Source organism: Chiloscyllium punctatum, chromosome 38 (assembly GCF_047496795.1).
Source record: "Chiloscyllium punctatum isolate Juve2018m chromosome 38, sChiPun1.3, whole genome shotgun sequence".
Taxonomy (NCBI): domain Eukaryota; kingdom Metazoa; phylum Chordata; class Chondrichthyes; order Orectolobiformes; family Hemiscylliidae; genus Chiloscyllium; species Chiloscyllium punctatum.
This window is the reverse complement of record NC_092776.1, coordinates 34040500-34059216: the sequence shown is the minus strand read 5'-3', so window position 1 is coordinate 34059216 and position 18717 is coordinate 34040500. Positions and strand designations below refer to the sequence as shown.

General features: G+C 38.7%; 1 protein-coding gene across 4 annotated transcripts in view; it reads right to left on the bottom strand.

Moving 5' to 3' along the window:
* Positions 1 to 18717, bottom strand: part of dock1 (dedicator of cytokinesis 1) — a 577688-nt gene that overhangs the window by 149394 nt on the left and 409577 nt on the right. For 3 of the 4 annotated variants that reach the window (XM_072557588.1, XM_072557587.1, XM_072557589.1), the window contains exon 31: positions 16174 to 16274. In XM_072557588.1, coding sequence (XP_072413689.1) covers positions 16174 to 16274 — 101 coding nt within the window. Of the gene's footprint in view, positions 1 to 16173; positions 16275 to 17801; positions 18035 to 18717 lie in introns of those variants that run through there. The other variant, XM_072557590.1, reaches the window with a different exon arrangement.

Here is an 18717-nt window from a genome sequence, read left to right as displayed (position 1 = left end):
AAAGACAAGCCAGGGAAGTATAGACGGGTGAGCCTGACCTCGGTGGTGGGCAAGTTGTTGGAGGGAATCCTGAGGGACAGGATGTACATGTATTTGGAAAGGCAAGGACTAATTAGGGATAGTCAACATGGCTTTGTGCATGGGAAATCATATCCCACAAACTTGATTGAGTTTTTGAAGAAGTAATAAAGAAGATTGATGAGGGCAGAGCAGTAGATGTGATCTGTATAGACTTCAGTAAGGCGTTCGACAATGTTCCCCACGGGAGACTGATTAGCAAGGTTAGATCTCATAGAATACAGGGAGAACTAGCCATTTGGATACAGAACTTGCTCAAAGGTAGAAGACAGACGGTGGTGATGGAGGCTTGTTTTTCAGACTGGAGGCCTGTGACCAGTGGAGTGCCACAAGGATCAGTGCTGGGCCCTCTACTTTTTGTCATTTACATAAATGATTTGGATGCGAGCATAAGAGCTACAGTTCGTAAGTTTGCAGATGACACCAAAGTTGGAAATGAAGTGGACAGCGAAGAGGGTTACCTTAGATTACAACAGGATCTGGACCAGATGGGCCAATGGGTTGAGAAGTGGCAGATGGAGTTTAATTCAGATAAATGCAAGATGCTGCATTTTGGGAAAGCAAATCTTAGCAGGACTTATACACTTAATGGTAAGGTCCTAGGGAGTGTTGCTGAACAAAGAGACCTTGGAGTGCAGATTCATAGCTCCTTGAAAGTGGAGTCACAGGTAGATAGGATAGTGAAGAAGGCGTTTGGTATGCTTTCCTTTATTGGTCAGAGTATTGAGTACTCGAGTTGGGAGGTCATGCTGCAGCTGTACAGGATATTGGTTACGCCACTGTTGGAATATTGTGTGCAATTCTGGTCTCCTTCCTATCGGAAAGATGTTGTGAAACTTGAAAGGGTTCAGAAAAGATTTGCATGGATGTTGCCAGAGTTGGAGGATCTGAGCTACAGGGAGAGTATGAACAGGCTGGGGCTGTTTTCCCTGGAGTGTCGGAGGGTGAGGGATGACTTATAGAGGTTTACAAAATTATGAGGGGCATGATAGGATAAATAGACAAAGTCTTTTTCCTGGGTTCGGGGAGTCCAGAACTAGAGGGCATATGTTTAAGGTGAGAGGGGAAAGATATAAAAGACCGAAGGGGCAACTTTTTCACGCAGAGGGTGGTACGTGTATGGAATGAGCTGCCAGAGGATGTGTTGGAGTCTGGTACAATTGCAACATTTAAAAGGCATTTGGATGGGTATATGAATAGGAAGGGTTTGGAGGGATATGGGCCGGGTACTGGCAGGTGGAACAAGATTGTGTTGGGATATCTGGTCGGCACGGACGGGTTGGACCGAAGGGTCTGTTTCTATGCTGTACATCTCTATGACCTTAGCAAGAAACAGTTAATTATTTAAATCATACTTGAAATCAACTATTTAATATATTTTCCTACTTACTTCTCAAACATATCTCCTGTAACCTCAGGAATATGCAACCCACAGCTGGGAATCCTTTCCTTGGAGAAATTGCTAATACATCTCCACTAGACTGATTTCTGCAATGAGCATTATGTCTTATGAAGTAAAACTGAGTAGGACAGACTTAAATTACAGAGAATTCAGAAGATTGAAAGCTGATCTCAGCTGAACATAGAAAACTCTTAAGGGTCTTAACATGATAGACGCTGGGTGAATATTTCCTTGGTTGAGGTTTAGAACAAGTGGTCACAGTGTCGGAATAAGGCATTGGTCATTATTACTAAAATGGGGAGAAATTTCTACAGAGGATCATGAACTTTATGAATTCCTGAGAATAGAGATCAATAATTTTTAGAATTAAGGGACATAGGGATGTAGATGATCAGTAGTGATGCAGAGAATATAGACAGGTTAAGTGACTAGGCAAAACTGGGCGGATTGAATATACTGTTGGGAAATGTGAGGCAGAGTCTCGGCTGGAAGGGTAATGCAGCTGAATATCATTTAAATGAAAAATGATTGCAGAATGCTATGGGACAGTGGAATTTTGTCTTCATCCATTAGTCATAAAATGCTAGTATTCAAATTCAGCATGTAAGGTAGATGGAATGCTGTTGTTTATTTCAAATGGAATGAAGAGTAGAAGAAGGGAGGCTTTGTTAAAAATATACAAGGCACTACTCAGATCATCCGCTGGCATATTGTGAACAGTTTTGGTTCCCTTAACTAAGGAAAGATATACTGGTATTGGAGGTAGTCCAGAAAAAGTTCGCTATGCTGATCGCATGTATGGAGGGTCATTCTATAAACGTACTCACCTTGATTTAGAAACCTCACCCTCAATGAGAACAAAGCGTGAACTGGGGTTGGGGAGAGTCATTTATATAATAAAAAAATCAGTAGTGCCTTACTTAACTGGAGCTACACTGCACGTGTATCCATCACCGGTTTTAAACTTCTGTGGGTGGGGCCTTGATTCAAAGGATCATTTGGACCCCAACTATATTCTTAGCTAGCTACAACATGTTTTTTTAACCTAATGTCAACTTCTTCTGAAAATGCCTGAGCCAAAGATCAGTAGGTGTAGAATTTGGGGTCACTAAGAGGAGGACTGCTTTTCCAGGCTCCACAAGGAATTCTTGGCCCTCTCTCTGCCATGCTTCCCCGTCCCTGCAACAGAGACCTATCTTCATCTAATATTCCACAGACTATTCCCATGGGTATTCGGATGTGGCCTCCTGATATATTTACTGAGACTTGCACCCAATGACCTGACTAATTAATTGCTTTCATGTTTAGCTAGGAGTTGGATCTAGTCATTCGAAATGAGTCAAGGGAGTTAACATGGTTTCAAACCAGTAAGGGAGAGTTCAGCATTTATTCCATTGGCCTCAGGGTTGCAAATTGTCTTGAGCTAAAATTAGCACTGGAATGTCAGTCAATGCTTGACTATGGAAACATAGCAACTCTACCCAAACGTATCTTTACTTCCAGTAGACGGTAAGATTCAGTCTGATTTTCATCTCCTTATCCTGATTACCCTATGGGAGCATGAAATTCAACTTTGATCATTTGAATTAAGCACAGAAATCACTTACTGTTTTTTCTTCAGTAAACAAGAATAAAGATATTGTGAGAAACAGTTATCTGTCAGTGTTTCACACATGGGGAGGCATCTGGATTAAAGATGTGCAGTTATCATATTAACACACAATACATAATATGTTTTGACAGTTAAACTGATTGAGCCTATCCTTTATTTAACGGGAAAATAGATTTCAAGACGTAACACAATTTAATCAAAAGACACAAAGTTCAGTAGATTTGACTGGACAGAACACTATGGAAGTTGATTTAATAGATTTCATGTCTGTTGACCTAATTTTTTTTTGTATGTATGTTGACAGCTGTCTTCTTATGCTATTTTTGTTCTGCATTGAACCATTGTACTCTTCATTTATCTTGGCACACAGATGATGTCTCATTAAGCTTGGAAGAATATCTGTTTTCCTTGTCTGACAACTTCTAATAGATTAAAAATGGATTTTGTTATGGCATAAACCCACAGGGTATTAACTCTTTCCATCTGCTATCGTTAATGTCTATGGAAACATTGCATCAACATGGCTGACAGAGCTATAATTGGTGACTATTTGGTGCCTTACAGATCAGCATTGTTGTAAGAAAATATAAGCAATTGCAAAAAAAAACCTTTAAAATGACTAAATTTAAGTCGCAAAGCTTGTCTTCCAGTTCTGTTGACAACAGGTATGGCATTAAAATTCTTGGAATAAAATTCTCGGTTTTTCACTACTTTCATTTATAAATGAAATTACTGCAGGAATATTGTTTTCATTGAAAGCTATGTTTTCCCAGAAGTTCAAATACAATGATATTAATATTCACACACAATTCTACTGATTTATTTGTGCTCTAATGTTTTCAATGGGTAAGTCTTATGGCATATTGACTTCTGAACCAGAAAATTCACATTCAACTCCTAGTCCAGGACTTGACTGCCATGATGTGTCTGTTATGTGGATAAGCAGTTGAGTTTCCTGGTCAGTTATGCTTCATGTGAAACAGCACATATTCGACCTATTCCAGGAAGGTCTAGCATTGTGAACAGGTATAAACACATGCTGTGTCTGCCTCATACTGCACTAGACACAAGAGGAGAAAAGCAGAAGAAAATTTTAGGTATTAGTTGTCTGCTAAGTGTAGTAAATGGAGTGAATTTTCTATTACTGTTAATGCAATTTTAAAATTACTTTGGTGAATATGATAAGACTTAAAATATTTGACATAAAACTTGAGCTTTCTATGGTTCAGTAGGTAAAGGCACTATGGTACTATTGTAACACAAAGCCCTAAGTACCAGAAGATTCCAGATTCGTTTTCTCAAACATTCACTGTTGAATAGGTTAATGAGTGAAATTGGAGGCCAAAAAAAAAAATTGGCAAGTGTTTGGAGAGAGGGGTTTTAAGAGCAGGCCAGGAAAGGAATTCAATAAAAGGTGCATTGATCTCTGGGGTTCCAGTGAAAAGTTGGTATCCAGGGAGAGCTAGCCAATTGGATACAAAAGTGGCTTGACAGTAGGAAAGAGAGGGTCGTGGAGGGAGGGTTGTAGTTTGAACTGGAGGCCTGTGACTGGTGGTGCTGAAATCACTGTTGTTTGCTTTTTATATAAACAATTTGAGTGAGCAAATAGGAGGCATGGTTAGTAAATTTGGAGATGACACCAAAATCAGTGGTATTGTGGACAGTGAAGAAGTTATCTCAGAATATAGCAAGATCTTGATCAGCTGGGTCAACAGGTTGAGGAGTGGTAGATGGAGTTTAATTTAGATAAATGAGAGGTCTTGCATTTTGGTAAGAAAAACCAGGGCAGGACTTACACAGTTAATGGTGGGGCCCTGGGGAGTGTTGTCAAACAGAGAGACCTAGGGGTACAGGCACATAGTTCCTTGAAAGTGGCCACAGGTAGATAAGATGGTGAAGAAGGGGTTTGATACACTTGCCCGTCTGCTGAAAAGCTAGATAAAGGACTATGGGGAGCAGCCAGGAAAATGGAGTTGAGACTAGGATAAGATCAGCCATGATCATGTTAAACAATCCTAATTCCTACGTTCCCATATTGTCTTCATTGATCAGAACATTGAGTATAGGAATTGGGATGTCATGTAGCAGCTGTACAAGACCTGGGGAGGATACTTTTTGTGTACCGCATACAATTCTAGTTGCCCTGCCACAGAAACTGGAGAGGATGCAGAAAAGATTTCCAAAGATGATTCTGGGTCCGCAGGGTTTGAGTTATAAGGAGAGGCTGGATAGGCTGGGATCTTTTTTCCCTGGAGCGTAGGAGGCTAAGGGGTGACCTTATAGACGTTTATGAAATCATCAGGGGCATAGATAAGATAAATCGCCAAGGGGTTTTCCCCGGGGTAGGGTGTCCAAAAGTAGAAGGCATAGGCAAAAGGTGAGAGGGTTAGATTTAAAAGGGAAATGAGGAGCAACTTTTTCATGCAGAGGGTGGTGGATATATGGAACTAACTGCCAGAGGAAGTGGTAGAGACGAGTGTAATTACATTTAAAAGACATTTGGACAGGTACATGAATAAGAAAGGTTTAGAGGGATATGGACCAAAAGGGATTAGTTCAGTTTGGGAAACTTAGTTGGCATGGATGAGTTGGACCGAAGGGTTTGTGTCCATGCTAAATGACTATGACAATATAATTGCTGCTGTATTTATATTAGATTAAGCAAGTATTATTTAGTCTATTTTATATTATTATTGATATTACAAGTCATTCCATTTACAAATATTTGAATTTCAGTCCAATTATTGCAATTGTGGAACATTGTTCTTTGAGCGAAACCTTTTTTTTTATTTACTTAAGGGATGTGGACATTGGCAGAATCAATAACTGTTGACCATTTGAGAGTATGGCATTGATAGCTTTTTAACCCCTGCACCACCTGTGATGTAGGTACACATGCAGTACTGTTAGGTATGGAACTCTAGGATTATGACCTCCAATGAATAGTAATATATTTCCAAGGTAGCAAGGTGTAAGACTTGGATGTGGGACATTCCCATGCACAATACTATCCTTGTTACTCCATGTGATAGAAATCATTGGAATTTGAATGTCCTATCAATGAATCATATTTAAGTTGCTACAGTATATTTTGCAAATGGTATACACTGCATCCATGTTTCATCAAACAAACTGAGAAAGTTCTATCATACACCAGACATATGCTTTGATGGAAAGGCTGATTTGTTACGGAATATCTAGCCTCTGATGTATTTTTGTTTCTATTGCGTTTATGTGGTTGGCCCTAGGTTTCTGATCAATAGAAGCACCAAGGTGATGGTTGGAGATTTGGTGATAGCAATGCCTTTGAATCTCTAAGGAATGTGGTTAACCTCTCTCTTATTAGAATGATCATTGCCTGGAACTTGTGCATTGTCATTACTTATCAGCACATGCCAGAATTTTGTCCAGGACTTGCTGCCAATGGAAATTAATTGCTTCAGTACTTAGGAGTTGCAAAAGGAAGTTAACACAAAAGCAACCACCAGTGAACACATTTTTGGCCTGGAAGGTCACTAAGCCAAATATGTGTGTCTTCACAACATTGCCTGAAGAACTCCTGCAGCAATGCACAGGACCTTCCCCTGCAACTGCCGAAAGCGTAACACCGGCCGATTTACCTCCTCCCTCCTCAGTATCCAAGGGTCCAAACCTACCTTCCAGGTGAAGCAGCACTTTACCTGCACTTTTCACAATATAATTTATTACACTCACTGCTCACAATGTGTGTCTACTAAATGGAGGAATCAAAGTGTAAACTGGGTGAGCACTTTGCAGAAAATCTACATTCTGCCTGCAAAAAAAAGACCCTGAGCTTTCCGTTGCATGCCACTTCAAAAATTCACCCTATTCCCTGGCCAACATTTCTTTCTCAGGGTTGCTGCAGTGCTCAAAGCAAGTTGGAAAAACAACACCATTTTCTGCTTGGGGACCCTGCAGCCTTCCAGGCTCAATATTGAAATCAATAGTTCTAGGGCTTGAACTTTCCCATGTTCTAGCCCCCTACCTCACACACCAGACCTTGTTATCACATAGTCTGCCATTACACACAACCTATTGCTAGCCCAGTAACAATCTTCATTAACAGCTATTCAGACTCCCAGCCAGATCTTTATCCACTCCTTTGTCTTAATATCACAAGGAATTTATCTGTTCTTCTCTCCCTATCTATTGTTTATTCCTTAACCCCTCTACCCACCTTATCTTCTGCAGATAAATGGACATTTATCCAGCTACCATCAGTTCTGAGGAAGGATCACCAGACCCAAAATGTTAACTCTGATTTCTCTTCACAGATGCTGCCAAACCTGCTGAGCTTTTCCAGCAACTTTTGTTTTTGTTTGTGCAGAACTTTGAAATGATTGGCCTCCAACATTCACAACTGTCATCTTCTGTGCTAGTGGAACTGCAGCCAATAGAACTTTTTCTCCATTATGTTCAACTGACTTAAACTTTGCTAGCTATCCTAGAGGCCACATTTGGTGAAATGCTGCCTTGATTTCAGCAGCAGTCACTCTCATCTTATTCAAAGGCTGTAGTAAAGTTGAAGTGAATGACTGTGACAGACCCAAACTTAAGATTGGTTAGCAAGTCCTTGTTGAGGTAGTTGCTCTCAGAAGACTTTTTCTATCATTTTGCTAAGGTCAAGAGTAGTTGACTGGATTGGCTTTTTACAAACAAAAACACCTCTACAATTTTCTATTTTTTTTGTCAGATAGACAGATGCCACTGTTTTTGTGTACCGTTTTTTGAGTTTGTTTACTTCTGGATCATAAATTGTTAGCACTACAGCAAGAATGTTTTTAGGATCCATAACATTTGCTGTATCCAGTGTACTCAGCCGTTTCTTAATATCACAAGGAATTTATCAAATCAAATGATGACATATGCCTCAGGAGGAGGCTGAAGATGATTGCAAATACCTTCACCTGTCTTTTACACACGCATCATGCTTCACCATTGTTGTGACTGGGGACACTCTCAGGACCTCCTCTTCTGGTTTAATTATCCATCAATATTTACAATTAGAAGTGTAGGTCTTTGATCTAATCTACTTGTGTGGACTACTCAGTTCTGTCTATAGCATGCTGCTTCCATTGTTCAACATGCAGGTAGTGTTGTAGCTTGACACCTCATTTTCAGACATGCTTCGGGCTGGTCCTAGTCTTACACTCCTTATTCAAGTCGGTCATTTGACTTGGTGTTAATTGAAAAGTAAGAAATACAATAGGTTATTAGGTTACAGATTATGCTGAATTGCTATTATAAGCCCATTTGACACAGGAGCATAAATTAGGCCATTCAGCCCAGCTCTGCATTCAATCGTAGCTCATAAGTTTCTCAACCTCATTTTTCTGCCTTCTCCACCTTTGATCCCGTCAGCTATCAAGAACCTATCTACTTCTGTCTTAACTAAACTCAATGACCTGAACTTCACATTCTTTGGCAATGAATTCCATAGATTCACCACTCTCTGGCTGAAGATGTTTCTCCTTGTCTCCATTCTAAAGGGTCTTCTTTTTACTTTAAGGCTGTGCCCTGGGGTCCTCGTCTCTCCTGCTAATGGAAACATCTTCCCAACGTCCACTCTATCAAGGCCTTTCAGTATTCTGAAAGTTTCAATTGGATCCCTCCTCATCTTTCTAAAATCCATCGAGTATAGACTGACAGGCCTCAAACTTTCCCTATACATTAAGGCTTTCATTCCTGGGGTCATTCTTCTGAACCTCCTCTAGGCCCACTCCAGGGCCAAAACATCCTTTCTGAGATATAGGGCTCAAAATTGCTCACAATAGTTTAAATGTGGTCTGACCAGAGACTTATAAAGCCTCAGAAATACATTCCTGCTTTTGTGTTCTAGTCCTCTCAGAATAAATGTCAACATTGCATTTGCCTTCCTAACTACTATCTGAACTTGCAAGTTAACCTGCAAAGGATCCTGGACTAGGACTCCCAAGTCCCTTTGCACTTCAGATTTCTGAATTGTCTCCCCATTTAGAATTCTGTTGCTGGTAACAGCCCATAGTGTCTCACGGATGCCCAGAATCCATCATATCTAACATTGCGGAAAATGTCCTTAATGTGAAGAAGGGGCTGCATTCAACAATGATTGTTTGATTGTTATTCCAATTAATATTGACATGAACAGATTTTTCTGTGACATGAAAGTGAGGATGAGTTCAAGTAGGTTTGGCTTGCCTGGCAGCCAAGTCCTTTGAGACTTGGCAAACTTGATTAGTAATTGTAATCCCCATCCCCATTCTGTACTCCCGCTTGCCTAAATATTTCTACCACTGGTGTCTAACATGGGGGAATATTATTCATCAACTGAGAGAAGGCAAAAGTGGTGATGAGCAGGGGTTTCCTTGTCTCTAATAAAACACTGACATCTACCCATCAATGTGGAAAATTTCCCAAGTGTGTCCTGTCCCTAAAAAGCAGAATCAATCCAATCCAATTAATTATCACCCTATCAGATTACTCTCGCTCATCAGCAACTGATGACAGGGGTCGCTGATAATGTTATCAAGGACCACTTGCAAAGGAATAAATTACTCACTGGCACCCAGTTTGCAATCTGCCAAGGCCACTTAACTCCTGACCTCGTGACAGCATATATCCAAATATTGACAAAATAGATAAACTCTAGAATTGACGTGCAACTTAGAATTGACATCAAGGCAGGATTTGACCAAGTATGATATCAAGAACCCCTGGCAAAAGGCAGTCAATGGAAATCAGAAGGAAAACTCAAGTAGCAAAAAGAAAGATGGTTGTGGTTAGTAGTGGTCAAACATTTCAGCCACAGAATATCACTGGAGGAATCCATTTGGGCAGTCTACAAAGCCCAATCATCTTCTGCTGCTTCATCAATGACCTTCCCTCTATCATAAGGTGGTGTTGTTGATATATCACTAGACTTAGTAATTCAGAACTCAGGCTAATCTTCGAGGGTCATGGTTTTGAATCCCAATATGACAGATGTTGAAATATAACTCAACAAAATAAATAAAAAGATAGCCAAATCTATACATGTAACTACTCTCAATTTGTGTAAAAACTTATCTGGCTATCAAAAGTCCTTTAGGGAAGGAAATCTGTCTTCCTTACTTGGTTCGGCCTATATGTGACAGTAATGAAACTGCCTTTTTACTGGCCTCTGGGCAATTAAAATTAGTAAAAGGTGTGGATGTGGACACCCATATCCCATGAACAATTTTTTTCGGAATGGAGCAGTTCTCTGATGACTGCACAATGTTCAGTGTTGTTTGTGACACCTCAGATATGAAAAAGATTGTGTTCATATGCAACTAGACCCGGATAACATCCGGGCTTGGGCTGTTAAGTGACAAATAACATTTGCATCAGACAGACGTCAGGCAATGATCATTTCCAGCAAAAGAAAATCTACTGGTTAGCCTTGATATTAATGGTATTATGATTGCTGAACCCCTTTCGATATTCTGGGGTTACCATTGACTAGAAACTGAACTAGATCAGCCATTAAAATACTGTAGAGAGCAGGTCAGAGGTTTGGACTTCTGTACAGTAATACACCTCCTGATTCCCAGTACCTGTCCACAAAGCAATCCTGCTTGGTTAGCACTAAATCCATCAGCTTCGACATGCATTCCTTTAACACTGATGCATAATTGCACCAGTTTGTCCCATCTACAGGTGAACTACAGTAATTCACTAAGGGTTTACTACCGGTATTTTGCAAACTCGTGATATTGACCCGTGTAGAATCAGAAGGGCAGCATACACATTTGAACACTATCATTTGCAAATACCCCGCCAAGCCACACATCATCCCGATTTGGAAATACACCACTGCGAGGATCCACACCATCACAACCTCCACCAGGGCAATATGAGCAATAAATGTTAGCCTAGTTAGTAACTCCCACATCTCAGGAATGAATAAAATAATTCAAATCCAGCAGATTGAAGTAAAATCTTGCTGAAAAATTTCACTGAATTTTCAAAAGTCCACCATAATTCTTTAGTTCGATGCAAGTTAAACAGATCTTTCCATTACTTTACTGAAGACGACGACTAGGATGATGGGTATGTAATTGGGCAGATGGAATTTATCCTGCTTTTGTGGGTAGGACATACCTGTGCAATTTTCCACTTTGCCAGGTAAATATGCCAGTGTTGTAGATGCCGTCTTACAGCTTGGACACATGGCTAATTCTAGAGCACAATTCTTTATCACTACAGTTTGGATAATGTCACGGTCATTGCATTTATTGCACCCAATGTACTCAGCTGTTTCTAGACATCAAGTGGAATGAGTCAAATGGGTTGGCAACTGTGACTGCGGCAGCGATGAGCATTATACTCTACTTCTATTAGGATTTCGCTACTGTTTGCTATCTCTTGCAATACAAAGAAAACTGCATGTTTTGGATATCACAAAGAAAAGTTCCCACCATTGTCAAAAATTATACAATGAAATGAACTTTCACACAAAAGTGGTTTTGTTGGGTGATACATTAGAGGTGTGCTTAGAAGTGCTCAAGGCTTTGAATTATACCCTACCTGGGTGCCACATTCAGGAAAGGTGAGAATATAAGAAAGAATACCTGGAAATACGCAAGTGAAATGATTCACCTCTCCCCCGGTGAACTATGAAGTTTACCTGCAGGTCGGTAATGTTTATTGGAGTTTATATCAGGACTACATAGATAGTTATCTAAATTGAGCCTTAATTCATTCACAGCACAAACACATTGAGACAAAAGATTACTTTATGTTCCTAACAACAGAACAATACCTTATTTTCAGTGATAGCTTTGATGAATTGACAAAGAAATGTTAACAGCTCAATAATAATTCCAAATATACATCAAAACATTGTTTGCAGCTGTGCCATACTTACGACAGACTTTCGAGGTGCAATACTGGAATTTAATAGCATAATTTATGAGAATAGCTGTGACATCAAATATAAATTTAAAGGCTCAACATTGCATTTTTACTACATTTTTATATTTGGAGATAAGTAATAGCATGAAATCAAATCTGTATACCAGATTGGCAGGACCTTAACAAATATTACTACATATTAATATTCTGTTGCTAACTTATCAATATGAAACTGACATTGCTTTTGACCATGAACAGTGTGTATGCTGATGAAAACTCAGAATATAAACACTTGAATGTCTGGATCATTTGCATACAAATGTAAGAATTCAGAGCAGATGTAGGCAATTCACCCCTCAAGCCTGTTCCAGCATTCAACAGGATCACGCTGATCTGTTTGCGATTTGAACTTCACATTGCAATCTAATCTCAATAGCCTTAGATTCTTGATAGTCAAATGAATCAATCTCTTTCAATCTTAAAAATATTCAAGAACCTAATTTTCACTGGTTTCTGAGGCAGAATGTTCAAAAATCTCTCAACCTTCTGAGTGAAAAAAATTCTTGTCACCAACCTAAAAGGACAATTCTTAAATAACTCCTCCCATGTCTGGGCTCACACCCAATGAAATATCTATCTAAATCCACGTTGTCAAGACCAGTCTGGATTTTACATACTTCAATCAAGTAAACCCCACTCTTCTAAATTCCTGAAAGCAATTTCTAACTTTTTCTCATAAGTTAACTCACATATTTCAGATATTAAGTAAACTGTCACTGAGCTTCTTCCAGCACATTTTACATCCTTCATTAGGAAAGGAGACTAAAACTTCATTCAGTATGCAAGATGTGATTTCATGAATGCTCTATATAACTGAAATGTAACATACTGACTGTTATGCTCAACTCCACTCATAATAAAGGATGACATATTAGCCTTTAATTACATGCTGCAATTGCATACCAACTTATTGCAATTCAGCTAAATCCCTTCTAATTTCAGAATTTTGGAGCAGTACTTTAAATAATACTCTATTTTTGTTTTATTCTTCCCACCAAAACAAACATCACATCTTTTTCTACATGATACTCCATCTGTCAAGTTTTTGTGAATTCACTCAACCTACTTATGTCTATCTTCATTCTCCTTTTCACAACACACCTCACTGAAGTTTTGGTGTCTTCTGCAAATTTACCTCTCATATGCCTCGACTAATCGATACAAATTGCAACAAGCTGTGATCTCAGCACAGACCGCTGCTGGACCTCACTCATTGTATCTACCAACTAGAAAAGAAAAGGACCTATTTATGCATACTGTTTTCTGCCAGCTAGTCAAACCCCTAACCAGACTCATTTGTCACTCCTTACTCCATGACCTTTGTGCAATAACCTTTCATACAGCACCTTGTCAAATACATTCAGGAAATCTAAGTATAGTACTTATACAGGCTTATACTTTTTTCCACAGTGCTTGTTACTAATTCAAAGAACTTCAATAAATTAGTCAAACTTGATTTCTCTTTTACAAAACTTTGCTGATTCTTGCTGATTACCTTGAGTTTTTCTTAGTGGTCACTGACAACCTCTTTAATGACATTGCAACTCCTTCCCCACAACAATCTAATAGACATGTGGTTACCCATTTTGTGGCTCACTTCCTTCTTGAGTTATTTTTGATAGTTTTCAGTTTAACTAACTTTTCCAGAGTTTATTAACTATTAGTATATTTATGCCAATGCATCAACCTGCTCATTAGCAACCTCTTATCAGGTTTATCAAGATGTGTGGACTTGTCAGCCCACAAATCCATCAGCTGCCTGGTGATTATAATTTCTAATTTCATTAGGTTCCTCTCTCACTCCCATCTCCTGACTTAAAGCTCAAATCATATTGGTTCTTTTAAATGTGGCCGACAGCAAAAACAGAAGCAATATAATTCATCATTATATCTGTAATTTCCTTATTATCTACTACTGACTCCCCATTCTCATTCACTGAAAAACAAAACACACTTGATTTATTTTATCCCTTTTTAAATACCTATAGGAATTTTGTTATCTGTTTTAACATTTCTAGTTACCTTGCTTTTATAGTTTCTTTTTCTCGATTAACCTTTAGTTATTCACTGCTATTCTTTATACACTTCCCAATCATCCGAATTCTATCTCATCTTTGCATTAAGATGCATTTTCCTTAAGTCTGATGATGTGCATAGCTACAGATGAATGACTTTTCTTTATAGCAGGAATACATTTATTCAGAGTATTCTGAAATACCTGCTTGAATGCATGCCACTCTATTAATCCATCTCCTACCCTCACTTACCTATTGACTTCTGAGTTAGCTCAACTTTTTTGTTCACATTGCTGCTCTCTTTTAAGTTTGAAATATGAGAGTTAGACCCACTACTCCCCCAACTATGTTTCAAACCAAGTATAATTCAACCACATTATGATAGGTGCCACCTAGGAACTTTGAGATTATTAATTAATTGTCACATTACACATTATCATGTTTAGTAAAATTTTCTTTTACATGGGTTCCAGAACATGCTGCTGTCAGAAATGATCTCAGACACATCTATTAACTCTTCATCAAGGCTACCATTGTCATTTTCATTTTTCCATTTTGTATGTAGATTTTAATTATTGCCATCTCTTTATCACAAGCACCCAATATTTATTTTTGTCCACTTGTCACTACATTGTGGCGATCATTAGGGGTCTGGCAGGCTACTTGTACTAGTGACTTCTCGCCCCAACTACAGAGGAACCTCAATTATCCGGCATTCAATTATCCAAATATCAGATTATCTGGCAAGATCACAATTCCCGATGCTTGGTTAAATTACATTATCCGGCATTTGAATATCCAGAATTTGATTAACCGAGCAAAATACTCCCCACCCGTGTCATTCGGATAAATGAGGTGCCTCTGTATTTCACATCTCCTCCAAATCCACTCTGACCTTCTGAACAGAGTTAACTTCTAACTATTACACCAAAACCATCTTTGATTTAACATTCTATTCTTCTTGAAGAAGAATATACCCATTTCATATACACCTCAATATTCAGGATTGAATCCTTGTCATCCTGCAGCCATGACTCTGTAATTAGTTATCGCAATGTGTGCTATCATTTTGCTTCTTTTGAATGCCTTTAATTTTGTCATTGTCATCTTTGTAACATCCAGTCTCGATTATTGGTCTATTCCCATTGTCGCTTCCTTAATTTTTTCAACTTCATTTTCCATATTATTATGTTGCTCACAGCTATCAAAGATGGATTCTACACCCCCATTATTTAGTTTACAGCCTTCTCAATTTCCTGAGTTACATGGTTTTTGAAACTATAAGAGGCCCAGCCTAATTCAGTTGTAGACAATCCTAGTGGTGCAGGTCCCATCTTTTCCGGTACTGATGCCAGTACCCTATGATTTGGCAGAAAGTTCTCCCACACCAGTCTTTGAGTAATGCATTCATTTCGCTCATCTTATTTGCCCTCCATCATTAGCTTGCGATTTAGTTAAATAATCCAGAGATTATTACCCCTGGGCTCTGCTCTTCAATTTGGTACTTAACTTCTTGTATCATCAAACCAGAAACTCTTTCCTTGTCCTACTTGGGTCATTGGTGTCAACATGGATCATAGCAGTTGGAAATTCCCCATCCCACTAAAACTTCCTATGCATCCCTGAGCAGATGTATTGAATATTGGTACCAGTAGGCAATACAGACTTCTGGAGTTGCTTCTTCTGGATGGTAAATCAGAATCTTGCATTGGGGAGCAGTGGTGGAAGATAGAACTGCTCAGAGTTGATGAAACGGCTGCCAAGCTCAGGCCCTTCTGAGTAATGTCCCTTAACTACAGTTAAAAGGTCTAACTAAGCTCAAGTCCCTATATTTGGAAAGTTTGAACAAGGATTAAAGCTTGCAAACTGGTTGACAGATGTCACAAAATCTCATCAACTACAGGATTAAAATGCAAGATACTCATTCTCCAAGGGAAAACCTTCTTGGCAATTTCATAATAATGTTCCTATTGATGGTTGGTGTAAGATTACAACTTAAATATTTTAAAAATAATATACATACAGATGTACCAAATGTTCAAAGTGCAGAAATGAAGAAAATATTTCCTTTACAGAGAACTGGACAATGTCTAAGAAGTTCTGTTATCACGCGTTTGCAATAATTCACTTACTTGCTGATAATCTTGGCTCGTTTTGCACCAGAGAAATTCTCCAACTGAAGTGATTCTTGAGTGAGAAAAGCAACAGCCAAGTGAAAGTAGTTGTTCCATAACTGTGAATTAGACAGTAAAAGAAAATAAGCTAAAAAGTAAAGCCACCAGTGAAAGCAGACATGGAATGATTACAAATCTTGAATACTGCCAAACAACTTTTCAAACATTGAAAATGACCTTTTATAAACAAGGAGTCTCATTTCCTTTAGAAGTAAATTATTGCTGAAAATTAAACAAAAAGATAAACAATCCTAAAGATCTTTTTTTAAGTTTCTTTCAAACCCACCTTTCAGTTGTATCCTATCCTTAATGTGGCATTCAATTAAATATTCAAATTTAGATTTCCTGTTTCAAACAGGCTTTACACACCTGAGTTAAGGTTCTTCAATCTGATTGCCTACCAGTTGACAATGGTCGCAGCTTCGCTGTACAGGGCACGACACTGAAACAGATTATTAATTGGTACAAGTTCCAGCACAAAAGAAGCAACTGCAATGGCTTCAAAAATGCAAATAACTGTAATATGTAAGGACTGCAAAATCCAGCCAAATATTTTAGCATCTTGCAACATAAGAAGATTGAAGTGTAATAAACAGAAGCAGAAGGCCATCAGCCCCTTCGAGATGATTCTGACGAGGGTCACTGGACTCAAAACATCAATTCTTTTTCTCTGTACAGATGCTGCCAGACCTCTTATTTCTTCATCACTCTCTTTTCGCTTGAAATTGATGACATTTGTATTCTAAGATGTTCTAGGTAAGGGATGGTGATGCCTTTAAAAAGTATTGGTGAAGGAATCCTCAAGCAGCTGAACATATGCTCAATTTTGCATAAGGAAGAAACAGAGCCATAAGACCCAAAACGGCAGGGTAGGTCTGATACCACATTATAGCTGGTCTGTTAGCTTGGAATACTCATGCTAATGTCCTCACAAGCATTGCATGCACCTTTGGAAATGACAAACAGTACCCATACATACCTCACCCCTTGTGTTTTCACATGTTCACTGATTCTTACAGTGCATAGACCATGAGCGTGATCAAGCAATATTTTGTAGATATAATATTCAATTCCCAGAATTCTTAGTAATTTCAAATCCAGAATACTTATTAATAAAAAGAGCATGTGGTTCAATTCCCCAAAATGAGTATTTCTGGTGTGATGCCTTATTTTTCTAAAGCACTACATTTGGTAACTCACCGTGTTATGAATTTTGTTTTCACAGCAAGTATGTGCAAAATAAAGCATTAGAGGGCATGTTGGGGAGTTTGCAAAGAATACTATGCTGTAAAACTGCTCTGTGATATATTAACAGTACAATCAGAACAAACTTTCTACTTCCTACTTCTCATTGTAATTATGGTCTTTGCTCTTTCATAGTCATTCATTCTTTACACGAAAACAGAAACCGCTATCACACTTATACAATCTCAGGAAAGACTACTTTTAAAAATGAATTTGAATTTTCAGTTAACTAAAATACTGCACAAGAGTTCACATTCTAAAAAAAATTACTGCATAACAATTAAACAAACTGTAAACCCTATCATTTATGTCCAAAAATCTGAACAAGACATTCCCTCTTTTCATTTTGACTTGCAGCCAAGCATTGCCCTATACATTACAGGAGCTTCAGAATTTCTTCACCACTTCTGGGATCAAATCCAGGTATGTTTCTCCTCATTGTACTGCTGATTCCAAAATATGTGATGTTGCAAGATCCATCCACTTGTAGTTGGCCAGATAACTATTGTTTCTGATAGTTGTTGACCACTGGTCTCAGCACACAATACTAGTAGCTTTTGCTCATTCTTTGAGCCTGTGTAAAAACAAACAAACAAAAGACTACCTCGCTTGCGACTCTTCCCTATGGCAACAGGGGACATGCTGGGATGTCCCAGACAAAGATTCAAACAAATCATACACAATTTTCAAATTTGTGCTTTGACCTGAAAAGTGCGTAGATGCTCTAAGAACTTCCTTTATTTACCAGTTTTATCTGCAGTTTTCTTACCTACCTCAGTTGCATATCCTCCTATTCCTATTAACTGAACCTGTACCATTTCCTAATCTATGGGATGCAATTGCTTCCGAGATCAAATGCCCCCAGATAACTCTCCCTTTCTTGGAAGCCTCAGAATATAGATTCCACCTATATAGCTCTGACCTGGGTTCCCTAAGTTCTTCAAGATGCGATTCTCTAAGATGTCAATACTTTTCATGGCTCTTATATGACTTTTATGCTGAAGAAAGTGAGGACTACAGATGCTGGAGAGTCAGAGTTGAAAAGTGTGGTGCTGGAAAAGCATAGCAGGTCAGGCAGCATCCGAGGAGCAGGAAAGGGGAAATGTCGACTCCCCTTCTCCTTGGAAGTTGCCTGAATTGCTATGCTTTTCCAGCACCATACTTTTCAACTCTTTTGTTGAAGACAATGGTTAGATTGTGAAAGCTGCATGAGAAATGTCTCAGTCCTTCACCATGTTTTATAATTTCAGTATGGAG